This window comes from Wolffia australiana, chromosome 10 (assembly GCF_029677425.1).
Source record: "Wolffia australiana isolate 7733 chromosome 10, ASM2967742v1".
NCBI classification, from domain to species: Eukaryota; Viridiplantae; Streptophyta; class Magnoliopsida; order Alismatales; family Araceae; genus Wolffia; species Wolffia australiana.
In genome coordinates this window covers 6475001-6502812 of record NC_135844.1, presented here as the reverse complement: position 1 = coordinate 6502812, position 27812 = coordinate 6475001, and the positions used below count along the sequence as shown (strand labels likewise).

General features: G+C 36.8%; 1 protein-coding gene across 2 annotated transcripts; it reads left to right on the top strand.

The window, feature by feature from the left end:
• The first annotated feature begins 10376 nt into the window (after positions 1-10376).
• On the top strand, positions 10377-23768 carry LOC144708646 (P-loop containing nucleoside triphosphate hydrolases superfamily protein). Of its 2 annotated transcripts, XM_078582058.1 has the most exons (13): positions 10377-10683; positions 10766-10933; positions 11821-11951; positions 13362-13503; positions 13584-13864; positions 16493-16617; positions 16835-16878; positions 17522-17653; positions 17727-17804; positions 21205-21287; positions 21368-21490; positions 22265-22325; positions 23505-23768. In XM_078582058.1, the coding sequence occupies exons 1-13, from the start codon at positions 10417-10419 to the stop codon at positions 23682-23684; spliced, it is 1815 nt and encodes a 604-aa protein (XP_078438184.1). In that variant the 5' UTR covers positions 10377-10416; the 3' UTR covers positions 23685-23768. The 2 variants fall into 2 exon arrangements, with proteins under 2 accessions (XP_078438184.1, XP_078438185.1); XM_078582059.1 differs by lacking the exon at positions 11821-11951 and having other exon boundaries at positions 10766-10955; positions 13397-13503.
• Positions 23769-27812: the final 4044 nt, after the last annotated feature.

Sequence of the window (27812 nt, the reverse complement as noted above, 5' to 3'; positions counted from 1 at the left end):
CGATCCGTTTTTCTATTCTCATTGTACAGAGTGGCGTAAATAAACACCAATTAGTGTGGGTCTTTCAATCTCATTCTCTCCCTATTCTTGAGAGAAACAGAATACGAAAGAGAGTTCCACGCCCCCCCACACCACCTTAAACTAAGGAATGTGATGTAATGATAACTTCCAGATATAAAGATGAAAGGGAAAATAGTATAATGCACTCTGGCGTGTGACTTGGAGTGGACTTTTTAAGGGTGATAAATAGTATGCCATGTAACATGGGTGGAGATATGATTGGTTATTTTAGTGAACATCCAAGAAAATTTGGTGAGTGGAAAAATGATCTAGAAACCAGAGGGCATGAAAGGGGAAGCTCCCAGTCATACTAAATTATTGGTTGAATTCTTTCAACTGACAGAAATGAATTTATATATACTTGTGGAAGTGAGAGATCTAATCATGATGGACTTAGTAAACCATGCCTTTGTATGAACTGGAGAGAACTTTGGGCTGAAGAAATATTCTTTTACAGCCTCTACACGCCTCCCTCTGATCTGACTTATCTATGTGATGTAACACAATATCATTGCATAGTTAATGCTCTCCAATGTCTTATAATTTATCGTCCTGACATTGCCTTTGCAGTCATTCGAGCATGTCAATTCATGCATTAGCCCAGAACTCACTATTGTATTGCAGTGAAACACCTTATTAGTTATCTCCAGGGTATGTTGTCGTCTAGTCTCCTTCGACATCACTCTTAACTTTTATCTCTTTGCTTTCAGTAATGCAGATTGGGCCGGCTCTTCGATTGACCAATGTTCCATACGGGGATTTATTATTTTTCTCTAGGAATAACTTAATTTCTTGGATTTCCAAGAAACAACCCACTATTGCTCACCCCATCACTGAACCAGAATACAAAGCTCTAGCCAATGTAAGGCTGAGCTAGTTTTGATCAAATCCCTGATGACAGAATTACACCTTTCTCACTGCACGCCGACACTTGGGTGCAACAACATTGGAAGTACCTATCTAGGGGCAAATAATATCTTTCATGCTCACACAAGACATATCAAGCTCAATTTTCACTTCGTGCAGGAATGCGCCTCAGCTAGGAACTCTGCATCACCTATACGCCAGGCAAGAATCCATTGGCTGACAAGTTGACCAAAGGTCTTCCCAAGTGTCATTTTGCTTAGCTCCATCTCCAACTCAACATAATCCCCACAAGGTGTTTGTAAAGATGTGTTAAAGGAATTCATGGCAATCATCTCACGATATCAACAAAAGAAAATTCAACCCTAATTGTCCATTACAATCTCAACAGTCCACAAATCCCCCTTATATATGTGATGTTTATATGTTCAAAGATAGGCAATACATTTTATCTTCCACTTCACTCTGTCACTAATTCCTCTTCTCATCTCATCTCTCTTCTATATACATCTTTGAATAATTAGTTCAATTCAAACGTTTCCCTTTCCAACTCTTTTCTTCATAAAAATCATGATATATTTATCATTTAGATTTATATCACAAAATTTGTTTTTAAGTTTATTGATCTTGAAGAACAGTAAAATGATTAAAAATAAATTTCATCATTAATGTATTAGTTAAACTATTAGTAAGTAATTTGTTTCATTTTTGTATTGATCATAAAGAATGAGTAAACTATTAAATGCATGGTTTGATTAGCGGAAAATCAATGATTAAAACTCACTGGCGATATAAAAATGTGTAACATAATATATTTATGGAAGAAAGAAGTAAAATAAAATCTCCCAAAGCTCCCACAATATTTCCTCTCTTTCCAAATGATGGATATTATGTGGCCGTCAAGCCAATCACACCACCATATTTTTATTTAAGTTCATTGGGATAAATATTTATTTATTATTATTCACTTGTAGTGTTTATAGTTAAGCTCATGAATACGTGCAATGACATTGTAAAATGTAATCAGATTATAAATTTGATCAGATAAGATTATTAATCTTTAAACATATATTCTATGTATTCTTATTTGGTGGCTAGTCGAGATGGACATTACATTATCAAGATATAAAATCACCATTTGATCCTAATTATACTAAAAGCGTGGCTAATCCTATTTTAGGCACCCAAACCAGCCAAGGGCCTTCCCCCTTTTTTGCTTCTCATATTCTCCATTCATCTAAGAAGAGTGTCCTCATGGTGAGAATGTCTACAAGAGATTGAAGAGGAGTTGGGGAACAAGAAGAAGACATCATAGAGAACATTGATCGCATGGATGCTTCTAAAGGCCGAACATGTGAACTGCTTCAGAACAATATCAGAGGGAGCAAGTCAAGAGTAGAAAAATCCCCCATATGGTACAGTTTATGTGTTGTGTTTGAGAGATCGATTTGGATTTGATCATAACTAAATTTGCATAAAAAATATTTTCTAGCCTTGAGTCAAAGCACCAAGAACCCAACGGCAAGTTCATGAAAAATACATCTAATGTTCCCAAAGTTCCATATAAAATGAAGATAATAATTGATTCCAATATTTATCAAAATATCCATACCTTTAAACTAAATCTCATTTTTGGCTTTAAAATACATCTTATTTAGTTTTTAATTTTTCTAAACGTCTCTATTTAAGAGATTTTGAAAATTTTCTACTCATCATTATCCCAAAATTTTTAAATCTTACTGTGATCCCATCTTCTATTTATTTCACAATTCTGCCAGTTTAGTTCATACTAAATAAATTTGAAATGAATATTAGAGATAAATCATAAGATATATATCTGAGTTAACATAATTAGATATTAGAAATCGTGTTTCAATCCCCCATTTTATTCTTCTACTCTGAAAATTTTAATTTTATCAAAGTATTTATTATTTTTAGTTAAGACATGATCATATTTTGGGATTTATAAACAACTATTTTGTGGATCAAATGTCGAGGACTTTTGACGCTGTTTTGATTTCCATTTATTCAATTACTTTTATCAGCTATGTCATTATTGAATTTTGAATTTACCTTTTAAATTTTGAGTATTAGGATATTGATGAAACGTTCTCCCTTTTGGAAAGTGAAATGGAGTGATAAGTTTTCTACTTAACTTCTGTATTTAAATTTTGAGGATTCAAAATTATGTTTAATGAATTTTCTCGTTGAAATAAATTGAAGATATCAAATATTTTAACTAAATAAAAAACATATTATAGATTTTTTAAAATTTAGTTCTGAATAATATATTTGGTTTTTCCATTTTTAAATCTTTATTCCATTTTTCATCCTTAAAAATATATGTTACTTGCTTTATGTTTTGTGTAGCTAGAATTCAATATTAACTAAAATATTTTCCATTTTTTAAAAAGAATTCTTAACTGATATTGAAATTGAGGTTTGAATAATTAGAGTTGATAGACTAATTAACAAGTTCATTTTCAGAAGTTGATACATTCAATAATATACAAGTTTGAGTGAACCAATGAATCATGAACTAGGAGATTGATTTTGTGATCTATAATGGGGAAAGATATATAAAAATGACAGAGTAGGTACAATGAAGATAAAAATTGAGTTTGGCGGTTTGTAATCATGCATTGAGAAAATGATTCTCTGATATTATTATGGTTTAATTTATTTATAGAATAGTGCCTTAAACATCTTCTAAATATCATATTTTGATCTATAGATCTTCATTAGGAAGGAAATATATTAATATTAAACATTCATTCATATAAAGGGAGGACTCAGCATTAGATAACTTTCTTGTTCAATCAAAACAGCCTTACGGTTGACTCATGGGGACTTAAGAAGAAGCTCATCATGCATTTATCTATGACTCATCAAGAGTCATAGCTTGATTAGGATGAGAAAAAGAGTTTATCTATAAAATTTTAGAACAAGGTAGCATTTGGTAAACAGTTGTGTGGATTGGTTTAGACTCCTAAGCGGCTGCACCTTGGGGATGTTATGGTCCCAGAACAAGAGTGAAAAATATGTAGTCCAACATAAGCAGTGATGCGAGGAGTTAAACTAATAGATGTTAAAAATACAAAGAGAAGGCATAAAACTCTCATTCACCTGATCTTATATCAAACACTATTATTATTTTTCTGACAGATCACACATCAAATTACTCAAGCAAAATAGGATCTCTCTCTCTAATTGTTTTGCTTTATTTGAGACAAGAAGCAATGGAGAGCAGGGAACATTGTTATGACCCAAGGACATTCTTCCTATTTAAAAGAAGAGGAGAAAATTAATATTCTTGTTTATCTTAAATAATCACACCATTATAATTAAGATGGACTTAGAATCTACACATCTACTCTTATGTTGCTAAAAATGTTTCAATCCCATCATTGCATAAATAAATCATATAAAACAGGATTTATTTATAGTAGCTTAATCTCATGAAATTACACACACACACATATAATTATTCATATTTAAGAAGTTAATCTAAAAGCCCAAGCAACATACTTCCATCTCTGTCTCTACCAATCATGTCTAGTCCATCTCTCTCTCTCTAGAACTTGGAACATGAGGACATACCAACTGGAACCTTCCAGAGATGTGTCTGGGCTAGACGATGATCATGAAGGCCTGGTGAGAGAGTAAGACCCACCAATATGGGTTATACTACCTGGAAAGGTGTTTTAAGTTTGAAATATCTACTGAATGTTAGAAAGAGAGAGGAAGAGAGAATGAGAGTGTAATAGAATGATAGGAGGAGACAAGATAGATAGAAAGGAGGAGGGCAAGAAGAAGAGGGAGAGAGACGAGAAGAAAACGGAGAGAGATGTGTATAGGAAGAGAGAACAAATAGATAAAGGAAGAGAGGGGGGTTAGAAAGAAAGAAAAGAGAAAGATAGAGAGGTATATACTCAAAGCCTCATGATCTATCAAATTTATAGCCAAATTCAGACATTTCTTTTTAAGTTATTGATTTATTCTACATTGGGTTCTTCTTTATAAGCTTCCAAGGGATAATCTACCTAATATTATGGGTCAAAGACTGATATGAATCTTACTCATCCTAGAGGTACTATAATTCTTCTGTTGAAAAATGGATCGTTGATTCAGGAATGACTCATCACATTTTTTCTCAACGATGTTACTTAGCCTCTACACTTCATCATTTTATTCAGACCATTAATAATTAATAATTCTTCCACATGAAACTCTTAATGCACTCAGATTAGACGGAAATATTTCTTCGGAATCTTCTATTTATGCGACAGTTACATTTTAATTTGCTATCCCTTACTATAATTGCTGATTCTTAAATTGACATATTATTTTGATCTGGTTTTTCCATTATTCGAGGACAGAAGTTCCCAGCAAACGATTTTCAAGGTTGCATAAGGGGGCTCATACCTTCTTAATCCAGATCTAGATGATACCTCCCATTCCTCATTTTATTCAGACCATTCTTTTTTTGTTAATTCATATTATCATTTATGACTTAGTAGACTTTGGGCATCTATCACATCCAGATGTATCTCATGTTAAGGATATTCTAGTCATGCATGTGTCACCATTTGTTTGACCATTTCATGTGTGACATCATGAATAACAAAACATATTTAACATTTGCCTCTAGATGAAACATCCCTGTTGCTCCATTTTTCTCTTGTTTGTGCTGATACATGGGGGCCATACTAAAGATGAGGGCACAAAGGACATGATATTTTGTTACCCTAGTGGATAAAGACACTTGATTCAAATGGACTTATTTAATGCATAAGAAGTCTGATGCCTGAAAAATTATTCCACATTTTTTCCTTGATACAAGCCCCGTGCAAATGCGTCCCACAATTGAGCGATTTTTTTTATAATTCTCCTGAACTTTATTTGAAACAATTACTTACCGAGAAAGGTGTTATTCATCAGTGTTGATGCACGGAGACGATGATGCAACACTACAGTAGAATGTAAACTCTGAAACGTTTTTAATGTGGCATGTGCTTTTCTCTTTCAATCCATAGTTCCTTTGGCTTTTGGTCAGAATAGTTATTAACTGGTAATCATAATATCAACTGCATACCATCCTCTTTGCTTGAGTTAGATTCCCTTTGAACTTTTCTACAGGTGATTTAATCAATACATTCATATCGCTTGATTTTAAATTTATAAATGTCAAATAATATACGACACAAATATATTAGGATATTTTTTTATAAGGGGATATAAATACAAAATAAAATCCTCGCATAAGAGTAATGTGAGTTAGAAATGCACTATGTGTTCACAAATATGTTTGTCTAAATGAATGATTATGAAGCACTATAACACAGAAGATCCAATATAAAAAAAGTATTCTGGTGTATAAAGACATAAGGATATAAATATTAAAAACTTTTACATAAGGCTAAATCCTCTACTATTGATTTGGATGTGGGAACAAATTAATTTTTATACTAGAAACCCAGATAAATTATGATAAATATTTATGTGATGTAAGATAATATTTATTGTAAGATGATATTTTTATGGTTGAAGATAATTTTTTAGCATGATGACAAAATCCATATATTCAGATTTATATGTGATCATATTTTAGAATTAACTGATGGATATTGTATTGAGCCAATGATAACTAATTGGGTTCTAGGTCATTGAAAGAAGTTTCTCATTTGCTTAGTCAAAAGACTATGCCAGTTTTGAAGATAAATCACATATTTTTACCAATTTAAAACTATCTATGTGTGCTAATATAGAAAATATGTTCCCAATAAATACCTTGATCACCTAAACTTTGAATATAGAGGTATTGTTCCAAGTAGGCCTTAGCATGGGCAATTCCTTCTACATCACTACTAGTGATGAGAATGTTATCTACATACACATCAATAATTATAATATCGGTATGCATATTCTTTCAAAGATATTAGGATTCGTAGAATCCACAGGTGTGATGAGCAGAATGCACGAGTTTATGAGCGGATTACGTAGTAAATTCAGGTGTGACCCCAAGAGAGGAGCCAAGATGAATCTAAATGTTAGAAAGTCAATTCATATTCAAGTTACGAAGTCCATGAAGATCAAGAACATTAAAATTTATAGAACACCGTCTTGTGTTAAACCTTTTGAGTCTGAAGGAATTTACCTGGATTTTTTTTATTATAAACAACGGTTAGTAAGGTGGGTGCTAATTTGAGAAACCTTATAAAAAAATTTGAAAAGTAACAATGATTACAACATGTGTCATCATAACCTGGGTGAAGTTATTGAATCGTGGTTCACGCCATATACAACAGATATGAGGTGATTGATCTTTCATCTTTCCCCTTGGGGAACATAATCTAGAGGCTTCGGATGGAAATATATGCGGTTGGCAAGCCAATCACACATTCCACATCTCATTCCATTTTCAGTAATAGAACATATTCATTATAGTGCACTTGTGATGCTTATATGATTGAACTTAGAGAACAATAATGAGATTGTAATACGAAGATCACTAGTCTTTAAGCATGTGTTCTAAACATTCCTATTTGAAGGATACACGAGAAGGACATCGAAGTATCCAGATATAATAGCACTACCTAGCCTCGCTCGTATAATGATATGGCCGGTCCTGTAGCAATTAGTGTGGAGACACTGAGGATAGATAGTGGGTGCTCTTTAGTGGAAAGATTTCACTAAATTAATCCGTACGAATCCCTAAATGATTATACATAACTGTCCATCAGGTTGATTCACGTCACGGTTGTGTAAGTGGTCCTTAGACCTGAGACACCAAAGCCATCTTGTGGGTGGATGGTTGTACTTTGAATATGGCCAATGAGTCTCGAATCATGGGATTCTAAATGGTCTTAGCTCAGGTACATCAAGAAGTTCACGAAGACGATTGAGTGGTCAAACTAGGATCGTCCACCCTTGGTATAAGATGTGACAGCTCAAGGAAGACGATGTGATGAAGTCCTTGGCCAAGGCAGTGAAATATCAGAGAAGATTTCTCCAATGATTTTCGAATGCATCACTACTAAATCGGATGACCGATTAGGGTTTGACACTTGACCATACCCTAAGTCGTCCACGAAGCATCAAGTAGATGCAAGATTATACTTACACGGTAACCGATAACGAACAGGTTCATGAGTGAGTCGATACACACTCCTTTGTATCTTCTAGAACACGATCCGTAGCTTGACACCCCACATGTTGAAGACTCGACCTATCAAATAGGTTAAATCGATGCGACATTGATTAATCTATACATTGATATAGTTATTTAATTTAGAAGGCCCATAAATATTATTGAGCCATTGGAGTCATCAACTAGACTGATAAATGGGCCTAAAGGGTCACACACAAATGGTCTTTTGGACGTCACAATATATAATTAAGTTTTGGGAGTTTTTATGAAAAATACTCATTTAGTACAAATAGGGAAGACCCTGAGCAAAATTCGCCCATGCCATTGTTTAGGGGCCTTTCCCCTTCTTCTCCTTTTTCCCCACATCCCCTCTCCATCCCTATTGCGATCGGGACGACGTAGCGATGACCACAGAGATTGAATGGGGCTCGTCAACGAGGAGGATATTCGACGTGTCGAGGATTGCGTGGATACATCTAGAGGCTGCACACGTGAGCAAATGGACTCGTTTCACTCTGCGATCCAATAAATCACATATATGATCCATGCAAAGATACTTCATTTAATGTTTTTATCGATGTCGTTTTGATTCCATTACGTGTCTTCCACTATGTGGAATCTTTATCTTCATCTAGATCTAGGCCTCTAGAACCCAACAGCTGCTACGGAAGTATGGAAAATTAAAGATAATAAAGTGACCAATATTAATTTTTCAAAATGAGAATGATGCAGCCTTAGCGTAGGAATAATGTAAAATATGAGTTGAATCCACAATCCTTGCCCTGCATGAAGCAACCAAGTCTTGAATCCACAAAACTAGCCTCTTCAAAGCTTAAGAAGTTGTGCTTGAGTTCAAATGCACTAGAGCACTTTCTAAAAAGGAGAACACTCATAGTGGATTGACAAGTTTCTCAACAAAACATTATACCTCAGTCAATCCTCCTTCAAGGTTACAATGCAGCTACTAATGGCTCAAGGTCATCCGTAATGAAGTAACCTTATAAAGATACTTAGGACATTGGGAAAATTTTTTAATAATATAAAAAAGAATATGAGAAGCCTGACATCTAGAACAAAGGTATTCTATACATTTTTGGGTCCATAGAATCTGTAAGAAGATATGGTGGCTCAAGAAGATTATGATAAGGCAAATGAGAGGATCAATACCTCTAAAAACGTGTAGCAGAGATATTTCAAAGATTTTGGCAGAAGAAGAATCTAATAGAGGATATTGTCAAAGGATTTTGTGGGTCTCTAGGCACTTTTATTTATATATTGTCATCTTCTTGAAGAACCTCCAGCTTGGGCCACACACCTTGTGCTAATGGTCCTCAAGAAATGGGTTTCTAGGTTACAACAAAGAGGACATGAATGAATTAAATTGGATCCCCAAAGAGAGTCTCTGTACACTCATCCCCTTATGCAAGAAATACATGATTTTGATTGCAATTCATCTTGATGCCTACATTGTTCTTGAGGGCGAGGACGCATCCATAAGTAATCAAGGGTGGACAATGCACCCATTCAAGATTGAAGAAGCTCTTTCAAAATCTACAAAGAACTATACATCATAAGATATTCCATTTTAAACCAAAAAACAGGCAGAAACTAAAGCTTTTTCATACCTTTTAAAATTTTGAAAGAAAAACATCATGATTTTTGTAAATACCTGCAAATAGGGTCTGACGGTCCCATTCCCGTCTGGGTTTTAACAAAAACCTAAACGTTACTTAAACCTCGACCCGTATCCAGTACATTCTTGTTCGGTCCCCATATGGTCCCAGTCTGGTCAGGTTGGCTAGTAAAAGTAGAAAATTTATGTTCATATTAATGTTTAATATGATCTACATTAACTGGGTCTCCATAGATGGTCAAATATATGGGCGTCTATGCTGAGCTCAATAGAAACTTCTCCGTCGAGTGAGATTTGATATTTTTAAAATTTTATAAAAAATATTAAATAACATACTTCTGGCTCCGGTCCAGTTTGGTCCAGTCCACCCTCAAATGGTACCAGTTTGGTCCAGTCAAACCGGTCCTCGATCCTAAATGTCCAATCCTACCTGCAAATACTCCCATATAAATTCAATAAATATTATAAATTCAATTTTGCGGGTGCACACAACCACAAGCTTACACAATAGCATGTAGAAACTAAAACCCTTTCATCTTTTTATAGATTGATAAAAATTATTTATTGTTAAATAAGACCGTTTTAAAAATCGAGATAGTAACTTATGTTCTTGTCAACCGCCTCTCATGAGGGTATAAAATGGCAGGCTTACACAATCAAGTCAACTTGCAAGCCAAATTTTGAAAGTTTTGCGATCGAGAGGGAGAATATGGTGAAGAGAAGCGGTCGGATCGCGCGGCAGATTCTTAATCGTTTCTGGAGATCTCATTCGTCAATTCCTCCAATTTCTAATGGCAATCGCTTTCAATTTTTTTCTTCTCTCTTGTTTTCTCCTTCGATCTGCTCTTTCTCTTCATCCAATTCCATTCCGAGATGTCGTACCACAAGTTTTTCGTCCTCAACTCCTGCGTTTTTCGGAATTCTAACGGCGTCAGTGGTTGGCTTGCTGGAGTGGTCTCATGCGGATGCTGACGAGGTACGAATTTCGCGCCATTTTGTTTACTTGTTTGATTCTATTTTGCGGAATTTCGAGGGATCTGAAAGGTTCAGGAATTCAGGAAGTTGGGAATTCTTGTATTCCTGTCGCGTCGAGTCCGGTTTCTGACTCGGACGCCATGGATAGGCTTGTTCGTGGCGAGAGACTACGGCTGGAGGAGTTGCTGAGGAAGAATGACGTCTGGAGGGGCAGTTATCCGGCTTTTGTTGTATCGGGAAAGGGTCAGAAGGTCCGTTTAAGTCATTGCGACAGTATGTTTCGATTCTTATTGCTTTTTCTGTGAATTTATCTCTCGTTTTATGGCGTTTAAGTTTAATTGCATTGAACTTTTTATTTGGCGAGCTGATAGTGTGCAATCATTTTGGGTCATTTTTATGTTGGATATTTTCTCTTTTCTTCTCAAGCGTTCAACAAGTGAACTCAAGAATAAATATATCTGCTAAATTTTCTTTTCCTAATTATTTGACCATTGAGAAGACAAAGAAATCTTGCCAATCAGAAGTAAATCTACTTTCCAAGAAGCTTGACCATAACTAGAAAGCATTCTTTTATGATGCTATGGTCTTATTCTTTTGATTTCTGTGTTTTTATTGATGCTAAGTTTATTCATTAGTATTATTTGACCAGAAAACACCAGTGTTTCTTTTCCTTTCTTTCTCGATAGTTGTTTGGCCATTTTTTTCTGTCATTATTTGTGAACTGGAGGATTATACCTTGGATTGAAGAGCTTAAAGGAATTGGTAATGACGCTAATGATGCCAATACTGAAGTGCCTAAGAACGATTTGCAGTCATAAATTGATATGCTAACTGTTGGATAACAACGACAATAGATGACCAAATGGGGAGAAGCGAAGAGAGTCTTTCAAAACTCCGCCCTCAAACAGAATTGACCTTTGGATTTTTATCTGTAATTTTATTAAAAGTTTAGAGATTATGTAGATTCTAATTTAATCTGATGTCAAATTATATAATTCGAGTATGTAATTCAAATTATACCTATCTTGATTTGCTTTACTTGGATGTCTTGTGTCACAAGGATTCAAGATTAGACAAATATTCAGACATGTCTTTTGTGTTCATACATGTGAATCTACTATAAATTGTGGATACACAGATTACCGTGAAGTTTCGGATCCCTCCATCATGCGAGGCTTCTCACTTGATAGTAGATCTTGTTTCTCATCTTGGTCTGAAAGCTGAGAAGCACGGAGGTGGTTCAGAAATGCTGGTGCGCGCCTGGGACAGGTGATTGCACTATTTCTCTCACAGAGATTTATAGTTTTTTCCATTTCTCCCTCATATAGTTTTCTATTTTATTATTTACTTAATATTAGTACTTTTCTAGAACAAAAATGAGTCAGCTTCTTGAAAATAGATAGTTACGGGGAAAGAAGGGTAGGAAATGAATTAAACGACTTTTTTAGGTATATGCTTTCACATAGTTTAGGCTATCAAATAAGTAATCCTTGGACCATATGAGTTTTTGGAGAATAGTTGTTGTACGCTCTTATGGCGCGAGTTCATGATCATTGCTGTTCAAAAAAAGAAGGTTGTTCTATTCCTGTGATTAAGTGCAGAAGAACATAATCTTTGATCACATTCTTTGATATGCCAATAAAAAATCTCTTTTTCCTTCCATTTCAGTTATTTTGATTTGCCAGAGACTTCATTTCATATGATCTGTGGGTCCCGAGAGAGAAGGGAAGGGGAAGAGAGAAGGAGAGAGTTTGCTTTCTTACCAAAATTCCGACTTATTCTTAGGTTCTCAGAACATAGTAGAACTCTAATACCTATGTTTTTGAAAAAAATAGAACTATAGTACCTAAGCTTGGACTAAAACATGGACCTCTGATGAGTTCCTCGCGTGCAATGAAGTACAGCTCGGAGAATCGGAAAACACAGCCTCTCCTCGAGACGTTTAGCAGGATACAAGTCGGACGAATCGAATAGAGAAGGTGATTAGCTGCAAATGCTGACAGATTAAGATGCCAAGAGAATAGAAGATTGCAAGGATAAAAAACTTTGAACTACAATTGGGAACAAACTAGAATTCGATGAAATACTTGACGCAGGAGAGTCTGGATCAGCACCCCCTTGTTGTGGTGGTGAGAGCTGAATCGGCTCCCTCCTCGAGAGAATCTCCCATGTAACTAACTCTGAAAAAGCATGTCCTCTTGTCGAGATTCCCCCCTTTATTTCACTTCTCCATTTCCCGCTCTCATTCGGTTGGTCGCCACGCTCCATGCTGGCACGTGACTCAGCGTCCGTCCTTCGTCGTTTGCGTTGGTACGTCCTAGGTAAGTCTTTAACAACCTCACGGGCCATCCTAGTATTAAGATCCTATTAGAATCTTTATGACCTAAAGATCTTTAAAGGGTACGCTTTCATGACACAAATTTTGACGAATGAATAGCAGAAAAATTATCATTTTTCAAAAAAAAAAGAGTGGCGGAAAAATCAAAATTTCAGTTGCGAATACCTCGCCCTTAAATTATAGCCTCACTTTGTTTAATGTGATTCTAACACTTTTATTGTATAAACTTCAACTTTTATATTACCAAACGTCAGACTGCTCAGTTTTGCATTTATTTTTCCTGCATTGTTTATGAATGAGTATTGATTTGGATCCCTGCACCATTAATCTTGAATTTTTAGTGCTGTTTCCTGGCAACTTACGCTGAATTACCCAGAAGAGAATGTGCAAACAGCAAGTGGCGATTCAAACAGCGATTATAAGAGGCAGGAAGGAAATTTGTGCATCCTAATATACGAGTCGCTAGTTAGCTCTGGGAACTGCGTAATTACCTCCTCCTCCTGATTTGACTGCTGGCACATTAATCTGATTTTTCAGAGTTTACAAGGTGGAAAATATTTCAGGAAATTGAATTCATAAAAGATGGTATGTTTACCTCTGTGGAGTTAGATGCTCTTGTTAGTGCGCTGAAACTAGCTGGTGAGAAGACAGAAACTAAGAAAAAATCCGAACAGAATCCTTGGAGATCTGTGAAAGAGAAACAAAAAGATCCTCAGTTGGCTCGAGTAATACCTTCGTTGGAGGCCATGGGAGTGAGAGTCTATGGAATTGATGAAGCTCCTAGATCTTCATGTGGTATTGCAATATCATGGGACAATATTGCAGGCTATGAGCAGCAAAAAAGGTACGATTGAATATTCTGGTTATACTCTCTTATTCATTATTTTGGGAAAAAAACGACGTAGAATTCATCTTTTATGATGGTCTAGAATTCAAGAAGATAAGTTTTGTTTTGTTTGAATGTCATCATCCAGTAATAAAATTGAAAGGAAGTTTGTGGTGATTGAATGCAAAGTGAGCTTGAAGTAAGATGGGATGTTCTCGATTACAAATTTTCTTCAGTAGACTCTTGTGAGAGTATCCATGGCTCTTTTGCTCATGATGGTCTTATGAAATCAAAATCATCATTTTGAGGAAGATTTCTTGATGAGATTTTGCTTCTTTAGAGATCCCTTGGAAAAATAAACTATAATGGCTTATTCCCTGCATTTAACTTAAGAGAAATTAAGAGGAACTGACGTAGTTCATATTGTGAACTGGGACAAAGTTTGGAAACCTGGCGGAGTGGACATCGCCAAGGGAACAAAGAGCCCGAGGGCTGGACGTTATCAGGGGACTAGGGCAACAGCAGAGTCATCAATATAGCGTACATTCTCAAATCACGGTATCAAAAGCCTGTCCTCCAACAAGGACTACATCTTTAAAGGGATGTATGGTAAGGGAATGGAAGATGCAAATACTCTTAGTGGGCTTAAGATACAAGAAGGATCATATCAGAAATGAAGACAAGAATGTCAAGGCGTGGATAAATAATGATTCACTGGTGAAATCTTAGTGCACTTTATGACTGGTGGATGCCTTGTCTCTCTTCTCTTGCAATTTGAAAGATAAAAGATAAGAAATTTGACTCAGATTAACAATCAGTCATATTCATTTAGATTTTTCCATTGTATCTGTGGCTAAAACTAAGGTTGTTGAAGATTCAGGTAGACTTGGTGTTCAACACAAAAATGTGATTAATCTCTGAACTAAACCTGAAATATTAAGGAGTATGAGATCAAATGTCTCCTTGGCTTAGACTCTGTTTAAGGCTTCTTGATAAATGGCTCAAAGTTTGGTGCCAGTACAAAGTTCTGCTACCATTCTTCTAGAGGAGAGTTACAAAATCATCACCTCCCTTTCGTCCACATACATTTGGACCAAACCCACTGAGAAATCTGCATGTAGAGCATTCAGTATTCTCTCTAATTTTCTTCTCTCACCAAGTCGATGTCCTTTTAACTCTTCTCGAATGATTTGAGGATCATAAGCTAGAGACTTCATTTTAGATGTTAGAAAAAACCTTGGATCATTTTAATTTGCTCCTCCTGAATTCAGCAGTAATACCAATCAAATGACTGAGAATCCAAATCGGATCATGCGAAGAAAAATAGAGGATCTCCTATTTGGAGAAACACGTAGTAGAATTCAAGACTCAAATTCATGCGTATCTCCTGTGTGCTTGTTACTCCTTAGTGTCATGTGGGACACTAGGTTGCATGTGCTTCTGGTAAGTTCCATGACAACTTATCAGAAGAAGCACTTGAGGCTAGAGGGAATACCTTCACAAATATAGACAACAGCTCATGTGAACTGCCTATAAGCGGAAGGCTGGAAACTCAAATCAAGAATTCATTTGTCAGTATAGGCTGTTGGGTCTGAGGTCTGGAGTGGTTGGAGCCCAGATCCAGCGTCCAAAATGAGTCTGGATCTGACGTCTCCTAGTGTTTTTTTGTATTTTTCTATCTCCTTCTCCGAGAGACTTCTCATTTAGATCAACTCTGTTGGTCTTGATTCAAGCGGACTTCTTGACCAATAGATTCAAGCATTTATTTTATTGAGTTGAATCGCTTCACCTTGCATCAAAGTCTTTTCGCTGATCCTACCAGAGCATTATTACTTTTCTTTTACAGAAGTTATGAATGGTGCGTTATAATTTTCAGAATGCATTTTGAATGATAATATTTTTCTGCATTTTTTATTATTTCAAATTATCTTCCAATTCAAAGTGATTTCTGGATTCCATTGAGAGAAGGTCCTTGGTTTTGGATTCCATTGAGTGACAGATTTTTATTTATCCTCCCTGAAGGTTGCTTAACGCTCTCCACTTACAGTTCACAGCACTCAGCTTTTAATTCCCAGGATGAGTTCTGTATAAAGATGATTTGCTTGTTCCACCTTCCCCCTTGCCATGGAAAATCTTTATGAAAAAACTCTGATGGGAAGAAAAAGAAGACGTATAGAAACACGCCTGGACCAACAGTTCGTCCTGGGCCGATATTGAAATCTCCATGAAATTCATAGTTGTATTATTACTTTCATTCCAACGGATAATTGTATCCATGCACTTCATATTAGCCAGGAGTTCTCTCCTAGTAATATTTGGATTCCAATGTGCTGTTATGTATCCCAAATCTTTTTGGTATATCTATTTCTCAAGCACATCCTGGTTTTCTGGTTTTTCCTTTTTCAATGTGCAATGAACAGAATATTTCTAGTTCAAATTTAAAAGAAAGAGACCTGGATGAGAACAATGATTCTGTTAATTATTAAACATTGACACATTTCAATTTATTTTCTTTCTTTTGAGTTCCGATGGAACTTCTAGTCAGTTCCAAGCTACCTATTAGGATGCACGCAAAGTTTCAGTCTTCCATTTCTTATTTTGATAGTCAATCAACCCCATTGTAATTTCATTTCTAACTTATTGCAGAGAAATAGAGGATACAATTCTACTGTCCCTACAGTATCCACAGTTGTATGACGAAATTGCGTGGGGCACACGTTGCAAATTTGAAACCAACCGACCTCGTGCTGTTCTTTTTGAAGGTCCTCCAGGTCAGCCTCCGACGATTGTGGACCATCCGTCTCCATGACTTACATATGCAGAATTTATAAACTTGAATTATATGCTACAAGGGATATATTTTATTTGATTAAATGATATGTAGATGCTGAGGTTCTTGTTAATATAGGATAAATGAAATCATGGTTGCGGAACTTTAATACCTAATAACTAGTTTAATCTTTACAAATGACGATTTTGTTATTTCAGGGACTGGGAAGACATCATGCGCCAGGGTTATTGCAAGTCAAGCTGTGAGTTATTTGTCTGTCTTTATATGTAAATAGCTGAAATAATACCCTTGACCCTTGGTGGTCAGACTTTACTCTTTCAAGAGAGACAGGATCGGAGCAGCTCTCGTTCTCCCAAGAGCACATAGAAGACTTATATAATTAGTTCAGTTTGGTTCTGCAAGAGAAACAATTAGTGTAATACGCTCTTGTCAAATTGTGTAAAAAATTATAACTGATCAGGTGCTCTCATCCATGTTAGAATTTGGAATCCCTCTTCCAACTCGTCCCAGAATAGGCGTTATGGGAAAGAACGATAAGAAAAATAAAGGAGCAACAAATGAGAATTCATCGACTGTAATGAAAACGTAGTGGGTATAGTTAAGTGGTAAAGTGAGATTGGTCCTATTAACAACTTAAAGAGTTAAGTGGGATTTTTTTTTGTAAAAAGTTAAGTGGGATTTTTTGATGGTATTTTGTAACCTTATAGTCTTTCTAGGAGTTTATAGTTCCATCTGAATAGCTGACATTCCATGATAAAACTCATCATAGATAAACACAAAATATACTTCCTGTTGTACTTCTTCTGATGGAATAAATCCATACGAGCTATGATATTGCTTTCTAGTTATAGAAGCGTTAATATATAATTCTCCCTCTATTTCAGGGTGTTCCCCTGCTGTATGTGCCTCTGGAAGTTGTGCTGTCTAAGTATTATGGAGAAAGTGAGAAATTTCTAGGAAATGTCTTCTCTCTGGCTAATGATCTACCTGATGGAGCCATTATTTTCCTAGATGAGGTATCCAGTACTGTTCACATTCGGGCTTTGTTTCTCGTCCATCTCCTTATACACTTATTGCAACCTTTTTTAGGTTGATTCATTTGCAGCCTCTCGCGACAGTGAAATTCATGAAGCAACTCGTAGAATGCTTTCTGTTCTTTTGCGTCAGGTGAAGTATATAAGTTCTCTTCGTTTTATGTATCATCATATTTACGGAACTCAAGGGATGGTAGATTTCTTATGTTTTCTCCGCTGTAAATTTCGATATTTTTTTTGGTCCTTTTGAAACCTTGTACCACTTGGGGGTGCAAAGCCATTTGATGGAAGAGAAGCCATATAACCAGCTGATTGTAGGCTCTACCTTCAATTTTTGTTGGTAGTTCACGTTTGATAATACTTGATCTTTCTGGTGCTCTTGCCTGGTGGCCACACTGTATTGCTCATATGGACGTGCATCTGGCTGTTTTTTGATTTAGAGCTTTTATATTGGGACTTGTTTGATTATTGATTTTTTCAACTAAAACGTCATATTGTGAATCTTTATGGAGATATCCTTATGGGGTCGTCTCCAGGAACTCCTCTTTCTTTCCCCATACATCACAATCTATGGGGTTGATACAAACCTTGGGGAAGGAGATTTATTAGAAGAGAGAAACAGAGCGAATGGAGGAGAGAGATCGGTCAGTGAAAAGCAAGGGACTGATCTAGTGTGGAATTAAACAGAATATCTAGTGAGCCAATCTCAGGAAAGGGGCAGGGGGGGCTAGGATGAGGAGGAAACAAGGATTTTTTCTACCCACGGGGGATTTCTACTTTAACTCCTTGTCTGCTCTCTAAAGGGAGGGTCAGCACTAATAAGAGGGAAACATTCAAGCAGGGAATGGCCAAAATAACCCCCAGACCATTAAATGACCGAAATATCTTTATAGGAGTTGGGGATCTGATCAGAAATGTTCCAGTGCTCGAGATCCCACCCCCTCACCTTTCCTCCAGCTACATCAAGGGCATTGAAGCAGTTGAGACATCCCTGTTCTTCAGGACCTTTGGTCTTTAATCCAGTTATTTTGTCCTACAAAAAACATCCATTCAGAGTGATCAGCAGTAGAAAAGTTCAGAGTCTGTCCACGGATGGAGAAAGAAGTTGAACAAGAAGAACTTGGTATTTTTTCTTCAAAGAAAAGAAAAATCGTCTCATTAAGATTTTTTTTTTCAAAATATATATATTGCGGTACACCGGGATGAAATCCCATCAGTGTTAACATATATCTGGTATTTTGACAAGAAGGTTATACATATTGAAGTATGATTTTGCTGGATTCATGCAGCCAGTAGCTGTAGAATTGAAGATCCATTATGGTTTACTCTGCCTCAAATGATAAAGCTCTATGTATCAAGAGTATTTGATGATTTTGATGATTTTTTTTTGAAAGATACTAGAGTGTTTGATGATAATTCCTTATCAATGTCTGTTCCTAAGAGGTTCTCTCAACTGCAATATCTTCAATTCAATACACATTCCAAATGAAAATAGCCGTCTGAATTGAGAAAATGGTGAATCATAGTTTGAGGATCAAAATGGAGGAAAGATGATGGTGAAGATGAAATAGAGATGAAATGGAGAAAGCCTGTGATAGGTTTACCGTGCCTTGTTGAGGGCATTCTCATCATGTTCTCCTTTTTGTTCCTTTAAATAGCACAGCCCTCCTTCTGGGGATGGGGAGGGCAGACTTGAATGTTGGACCTTAAGTGATTAGTGATTTCTCTTCCCTCTCGTCTCCCGCGGTCATCTCTGCATCACCGCGTCTTCAGGTGGCTCGTCCCTTGGCCGATCCCTACCTCCCTTGCTCGGCCTCCTCTCTTATCGTTCCCGTTTCACCTCTCTACCCCGTGAATTCCCTACCTTACCTCATCCTCTACCCTCCCTCTGATACGAGCCTAGATCAAGGTTCGTATCAACCTGATAGTGCTTCTCCCACTCTGATCTTCAGTCAAGCACGGCTGCCCAGTCTTCTGTCAAGCACTACTGCCCACTCTGGATTTTCTTGAACGGAATTCTTGTTCCCAAGGTTCCCGCCTTCTCTATTACTCATAGCCTGGTTGACACGTGCCTCATTAATTGGGAATATGGATATATTCCTTTGTCAAGTCTTCAGGGGAATTGTATCAGTTTAATTTGCCTCAAATGAGACAGATCCTTTCTATATACTAGAGGTAGGACTAAGGATGAGTAGGAGCGATCAAGGCGGCTCTCAGCAGTTGTCACATCTTCTCCAGTTCACCTTTCAGCTTCTCCATTTCCTCATCAGGTGAGGCAGAGGAGCCTGTCTCATTGTGGACGTTTACAAAGCATGGCATCCATATAATGGATTGGATAAACGCATTCAAGGATCTGATGACCTAGATTATACAGAAGGTTAGACTTAAAACATTGAAACAGATGGCCAGGCTTTTATATGGCTTATCAAAAGACTAAAATGTGATGTCGGACATCGTCTAAGAAGTCGTCCGGTCGACACCCAGTATGATGGCTCGGTGCCGATAATGGATAGTGGTATCGAACGTCGACGGCGTCGTCGTCCGATGTTTTTTTAAATAGGCTTGCTGCCATGGTGGAAGGTGAGGGTCTCAGATTCTTGCACAGAAGCAAGATCTCGATTATGTTGTGATAGGTTCCAATAACTCATAGATGCAAAAATGAATTATTCCTGATGAAAATATGATACACTTCGATGTCAAGAAGATGATATCCAACAATAGAATTTCGTATTGAGTATCCACACGAACAGAAATAAGATCGAGAACAAGAGTTCATAGAAGACAGAGAAGACAAGAATGTGGGAAGATAGAAATGAAGAGGGGAAAATGTAGTTCCCTCTCTTCCCTCTCTCCCCTCTCTGGTTGTGGAGAGTCTCCCGCCCCAGCCTCAGCTCTCGCTGCCAGAGTTCACAAAAATGGTAACTGCCTTTCTTGACTGGATCTGGCTTTATTTATAGGGGTCGCACGTGCGACCGTCTTAGCGTTGTCTCTTTGGGCGACACCTCTGGTACGTTCTTGAAAAGAACGTTTCAAAATACTTCCACCCATGCCATGTTGGTCCAAAATAACAGTCAACAAAACGCAGAGTCATTACAGGGGAGATAGAACCCTAGAGCACGTGTTCCGCGGCTTTTAAAAGTAATGCCATGGAACTTAACTTATTACAACAAGGGTTTTGTATATTGCAATATGTTACATTCTTTGTGGTTCAGTTTCTTGGTAATCCAAACAGCGAGCGCCATATATTATAGAAAATAAGTCATAAAAAGGTGAAAGAGTGGGTCTGAGCAATGACCGTAGATTATATCATAGAACTTTTAATCATTTCTTCATTTGCTTTTTTTACAAGATATAATTTTAATTATTTTCAGAGGTTTGTCCTGACCTTTCCCTTCAAATTTGGCTTATATTTTATGAATAGTGCTGGCTCAATTGCTTAGCGTTGGATTTTCATTATGAATGTTTTTGTAGTCTATTTTCTATATTTTCTAAACGTACAAGCAATATTTTTGTCTTGATTTTATGATTTTTAGATTGATGGTTTTGAGCAAGATAAGAGAGTGATTGTTATAGCTGCAACAAACAGAAAACAGGATCTTGATCCGGCACTCATCAGGTTTCATGTTTTCTTTTCATCTCATTTTCAGTTTTTTAAATATTTACTACTCTCCTGATCCTTAATTTCATTTTTCCTAGCCGCTTTGACACCGTGATTCCATTTTTCCTTCCTGATTACAAAAACCGAGAAAAGATCGCATCTCAGTACGCGAAGCATTTAAACAGTTTGGAGCTGACCCAGCTTGCAGACGCTACTGAAGGGTAAGCTATTGAAATTTTGTATGAGCAGATATTTCTATAAATTGGGATACACTTTAAAATTCTCTCATGATTTTTCCTTGCCCTTTATATATTTGTGTTCATTTTTCATTGCTTACAAGTCTTTTGTGAAACTTCTCTACACAGCAGAGAAAAACGATCTGAATTTTCAACCACTTTTCTGAGCGTTGTAGAAAATTGGAGTTTTAAAATCATTTTTTTTCACAAATTTGCTTGGGTGAATAAACCTATCTCTTAATATTCTAATGTTCCATGTCAAAAATGGGAAACTTTTTATCACAGGATAAATTATTCTTCGTATGTACTGATGTGAAAGTCTATTTTAGTTTCCTCATAGAAAATATGCGACAACTTATTTCTAAAACTATCAAAATAGAGTATAACTTAATCGCACAGGAGATGGTAGTTGAAGTAAGTTAAAAATTAGGGTGGACCATTAGAAAGCGGCTATTTATAAAAAAAAATTAATGTAACATCAAAACGATAAGCTTAAACATACTTAGACTGGATCGTTAATTCATCTACACTTAAACCCATGTTCTGAGAATATACTTTCCCCTGGACCTGAGTTTTTTTTCTATTTTATTTCCAATATATAATCTCCTTCCAGAGTTCTATTTGTTACGAGAGTTTGATGAAATATTATGTTAGTACTGGATGGTGAGTATGATGGGTTGGATATTTTTTTTTTCTCTTTGTTGTTTATTTTTGTGTTTCTGAATGTCAATTATCCCTGATCGTTCTTCCTTTTTTTAGAATGTCCGGACGTGACATTAGAGACATCTGCCAACAGGCAGAACGCCACTGGGCATCCAAGGTCCCATCCCTCTCTCTCTCTCTGTCTGTCTATCTATCAATATATATCTCTATCTATCTATTTATCTATCTATCTATCTCTCCCCCCATACATATACATATATTTTATATGAAACCTTCTGCCGATGTCTCTCCATGCTCTTCACTCTCATTTTACGGCTATCTGATACTAACCTGCACGTCTCCAGTGATATTTTGGTCCCTTTATCTCACAAGTGCTATCTTGGGTCTTCCACCCCACATATTTCCCTTTAAATAGAGTAGCCCTCCCTTTTAACTTGGGAGTCAGAATAATTAGTGACATTGATTACAGTTCTCAGTCTCTCATCTCCTCGTCCCTTTGGGGCCCTCTGATCCCCGTGCCCCCGTCATCCTCTCTACCTCACCAGATCTTCGGGTGGCATTCCCTCTGGATTTATCCCTACCTTCGTGACCATTCTCGCCTCCCCCATCATATCCTCGATAGGAACCCACATCTGACTTAGTATTTGCTGTCACCGGTGAAAATTAGGAGAGGGCGATGACTGGCCTTCATTGCCCATGTCATTTGTCTTCACCAGGATGATGATGATGATGATAAAATCATCAACTTGCATTGTCCGCAGGTTGAATGTCAATGAGGGTTTGGTCTCGTCATCGCCTCACATCACTCTCCCTCTGTGAACCTCACTCAGATAACAAGAGTCGATGATGAAATTGTGATTCATTTGTGACCCGAATGATGAAATCATCATCATCACTCAAGCTGCGTGGACGACGACGCTGACAAGTTTTTCACTGTTTGCAAACAGTAATCAGACTCCTATCACCGTCTCTGCTCGTCTCCCTCTCTTCAATTGTGTTTGTCTTTCTTTATCTCTCTTCGTTTCACTGTCTCTGCCTGTCTCCTCCTCTCTTTATCTCTAATTCTGTCTTTTATTATCTCTCTTATTTTCACTGTTTCTGTCTTCCGCTCTCGTCATCTCTGTTTTTGTCTTTCTTTATCTCTTATTTTCACTGTTTTCTCTCTTCATTTCTGTTTCTGCCTGCCTTTCCTTTTCTCTCTTAATTTCACTGTTTCTTTCTTCCTCTCTCGTTGTAACTTTTTCTGCCTTTCTTTATAACTTATTTTCCTCTTTCTCTAAATATTTCTGTATGTAAATAAAAATATTTATTTTTAATTCAAATTTTGTCATAGCAGCTGATCAGAGAACAAGGTGGGAATGAATTGGGGGGCGTTCGGCTTCCCCCCTTGGAGGAGTATATGGAATGTGCAAAAGTCCGAGGCCGAATGCTTGTGCAAATATCAGAGGAGAGGAAGACAATGCCATCATCGTCCCTCAACACTGCGAGAGACCGGGGACTTCTGGGTATCGTCTAAGGTATCAATCAATCATAAAAACATTATTTTATTTATTCGAACTCATTACTGAAATAGGAAAGCAGCATAACATGGGTACCAAAAGTGATGATGCGGTAGTAGTAGAGACCGTGATTTAGGTTGCTATGTAAGAAGGTGGTAGAGGGTGGATCAATTAAAAAGACGGTTGCAACGACATCTAAAACATCACCCTCAGTCAAAATCTTGTCATTGACATCGACTCGGCTTGCGTGACGATGATGATTTTGTTATCTCGACCATCATCCTGGCCATAGATGAATGACATTGATGACTTAGTCAATGTCCCTCACCATTTGAGTGAGGTTAATAGAGGGACGATGATGAGAGGCGATGATGAGAGAAAATTGCCAATGTCATCTTCTGCCACAGAAAAATGACAGAAATGATAATAACTTGTCTATCAACCTCGTCATCGTCATTGGCAATGGGAAACACTGGTTGAGACCCAGTGAAGAAGAGACAATTAAGGGACTAGGGACCGGGAGATCGGATGACGAGGAGAATGTGAGTGAAACATTTGTTGCCACTTACTATTCTGTGATTTTTGTTATGAAATAACCTAGTTAACAAAGAGATTTGTTTAGGCAAAACCCCATTTTGCCTAAACGAATCAAACAAAGGTACAGATTTATCTAGTAGAAAAGGCAAAACCCTAGTCAATATCAATACTAGGGAAAGAATTTATTAATGGAGTAAGTCAAACTGCATTTATATGGCAGACACAGATTAAGGAAACTATGAATGAAAAGAACACTTTTCAGGCAGCTATTTTATGGTGACTGACAAAAGTTTGATGGAAAAGTTTTACCAATTGCAAGGTTAGTAGCATGAAAGTTGACATATCAAAACACAAATACAAATGAGAGAGAGGTTTTGGAAAACTTCGAATAATGTCTATCCAATTCAGGTCCAATTATGGGTCAAAGAAAATTTGTCTAGGATTAGCCATTTTGAGGGTTTGGTCAGCATATGAGAGTAAATTTTAGGAAGTAGAAAGAAATAAAAAATAAATTCAAACTAATTAACAGGCAGACAGGCTTTCGTCAAACATCTCTGTTAAAGGGTCTAAATAGTTAGATATGCATACTTGCAAATGATGGTCTTTGTTTTATAAAGTGGGACATTCATGTTTCGTAATAACAGTTAAGATGACTTTGTTTTGCCACACCACGGAGAACTGGGAAATTGGACAGATGCAGGCAGAACAGATGAACTACTTTAGAAACAGCAGATGAAGAATCCAATTGAAGCCTAAGAAGATGGCAGTTTCGGCTCATTGACATTGAAAGAAGGCAATAAAATTGACAGATGAACAAAAGAGGGTTTATAATGCAGAAATAAATTTAAACCCAATTCAAGCTCCATTAGAGGGTAGACAGCCATTTTTTATCACATCTAATTGAGAGCGGAAAACAGAGAGGACAATGAAGACACAAGTAAAGATTAGAGATAAATCGTAAAGCAGAAACAAACCCAAACCCAATTCAAGCTTAATAAATTTGTAGATAGCTTTTTCGCAAAATAGCTATAGGGAGGTCAAGAAAGTTAACATAAGTAATGATGTAGGCCGAAAGCTCATTTCTTGAGGCCTAGTAAGTAGTTTTCAAAGATGGAGATCCATCCAGAAGCTAAAAAGATATGTAGAAAAGTGTTTAGAGACCTACAAAATCCTCTAACAAAGTTTTCTTTGAAGGAATCCTCTAACAGAATTTTTGACTGCTTGAATTTGCAGAGTATCTCTGCCATACCTTTTTAGAGGTGCATATCTTTTGTTTTGTCTTGTTAGAATCTTTTTGAGCTACCCAATATCCTCTAACAGATTCTACAAGTCCTAGAATCTGCAAAATATCTCTGGTTAGGCCTGTCAAGCTTTTGATATTCTCTTTTATCTTGCCATTGGTATTTTTCCCAATGCTTTAAGTTATCTTTCCAAGGGTACTGTCATCTATGAACGACCCTGAACCTTTAGTGGCCTATATAAGGCCTCTTGTTGCCATGAATGGCATCATTGAAAATTTTTATTTTGTTGCAAAACATATTTCTCCCCTTTGAGTATCCTTTTTGTTCAAGGGTGCTCTGGGGCTTGTAGACTCAAGCCCGTCGAGGACTCAAGGGTTGGAGAGCTTAGTTCTATGGATTCAGGACTTGACTGCTTCAGCTAGAGCAAGGCTTGTGGATTCCAGTCGTGTTCCTATTATGTTCTTACGGTAAGGATGTATCAAGTAGTATCATATCAAGGCTATCGCTCCAACAACAACATGAAAATATATCTGTGTATTATTCAATTACGGTATGCTCCATTTATAGAGAAGAGTTTTGCGATGCAAAAGAGATGTTCCAAGAGTAGTTGGAGATGGTGAATGATGCGATAATATAAAATTTTCAAGTATTGCTTCTCTGGAACAACCTTTTGATAGTCAAAATGCTAGAACATGGCGTGATGTGAGATCTTGTGAAGAGGATCCATTCAGAAATTAGGTTATCGATGGTTTTAATTTTTTCATTCAAAGACCATGAGAAGCAACCATGAATATGAGTATTGCAAGAAGACAGATCTTCCTCATTTTAATGGCATGCAAGAAATAAAGGTTTACCAAAGTGGAAAGGTTTGACTACACAAGGATCTTTGGACAGAAGTATGCAACAATTGTCACCTGCAATTTCAAGGGATGTGCATCCGCTTGGTGGGAGCAGGTAAAGAACCTGTTCACACGTGGACAAAGATTGAAATAAATTTTCAAAGGTTGATTTCTTTTACCTGATTACGAGCAAGTTTTGTATCATAAATTTCAATATTTCAGCTCATTAGCTTGTTTGGAAGAGTTGTATCAACTGAAAATTAGGCTTGACTTGAATGATTCTGAATTCTACCACATTTGAAGAAACAATAATGGCTTGCAGTGAGACACTGACAAGAAGCTTTCAATTTAGTTTTTTTTTATAAGATGATGATCTTATATTGGCAGTTGAGTGTGTTGAGAAGATGATAAAGAGAAGGCAAAGTCTTTCACATCGCCAAGCGTACCTCCTCCAATGCACGAGGGTGCAAGAAAAGGTGGAGGGAACCAAGCATAGATTCAAAGATCAAACTCATTTAATCCAAGGTTGAGTGGATCGATTCTAGCTGGGCGGACCTCACGTTCCTAGAACTTGTATGCTCTAAATATGATGGAGTATTACAGCTGTAATGAAGAAGGTGACAAATCTAATGTTTGCCCCAGATAAAAATTTATACATTTTATAGGTGCAATTGAGGATGAAGATGAAAATATAAGATAGCAAAAATTAAGAATTTGAAGAATATTATAGATAGAGACTACGGAGAAGCTATATCCATGATGGTGCGGAGGCTTATGTACACCCACGAAGAGAAGATCACCCTCAATGCACGAACATTTTCCGCACAGTGTAGAAATGTGATTTCATAATTGATAGCAGCAATAGTGAAAATATTGTTTCTCTTAACCTGGCGAAGAAGCTTGCCCTCAAGACAGCCTCATGCACAAGCGTCCACCAGCTCCCTCAAACATCCATCTGGTACCTAGTTTCTATTGACTAACATCATTTTATTGACGGTTCAATTAAAAATTTTAGAACCATCACGGCTCTAATCATGGAGCGCGAGAAGAAATGAAAATTTTCATCGAGTGAAGAAGTGAGGAAGATCTTTGAAGAAATCAAAGGCAAGCTATTTTCTGCTTTTGTTTTATCTTTACCTGATTTTGACAAAATGTTTCAAGTTGAGTGTGATGCTTCAGTTATTGAAGTTAGTGTAGTATTATCTCAGGAAGGCTGTCATCTTGCCTTCTATAGTGAGAAGCAATTTGTTGCAAGGAAGAAGTAGACAACGTACGAGCTTGAGATATGTGCAATGGTGCGAGCACTGTATACATTGGACATTATTTGATTCAACATGAGTTAATCTTAATCAAGGACCATCCGGCTTTGAAGACGTTGAATAGCTAGATTACAGTCAACTGCATGCACACATTGGATTTCCCTCATCAAACGGTTTACATTCATTATCAAGCGCTAGTTTGGGGTATTTGACAAAGTTGTCAAAGTTTTAAGTCGCAACACTACTCGTTTATAAGTCTTCATGTTGAA

Excerpts from the sequence above, each read along its gene's own strand:
- LOC144708646 (XM_078582058.1), top strand. The coding sequence starts at position 10,417 with ATGGTGAAGAGAAGCGGTCGGATCGCGCGGCAGATTCTTAATCGTTTC. Across the intron at positions 16,618-16,834 it reads TCTTTTTGAAGGTCCTCCAG|GGACTGGGAAGACATCATGC; the intron begins GTCAGCCTCCGA and ends TTGTTATTTCAG. Across the intron at positions 17,805-21,204 it reads TTTCTGTTCTTTTGCGTCAG|ATTGATGGTTTTGAGCAAGA; the intron begins GTGAAGTATATA and ends TATGATTTTTAG.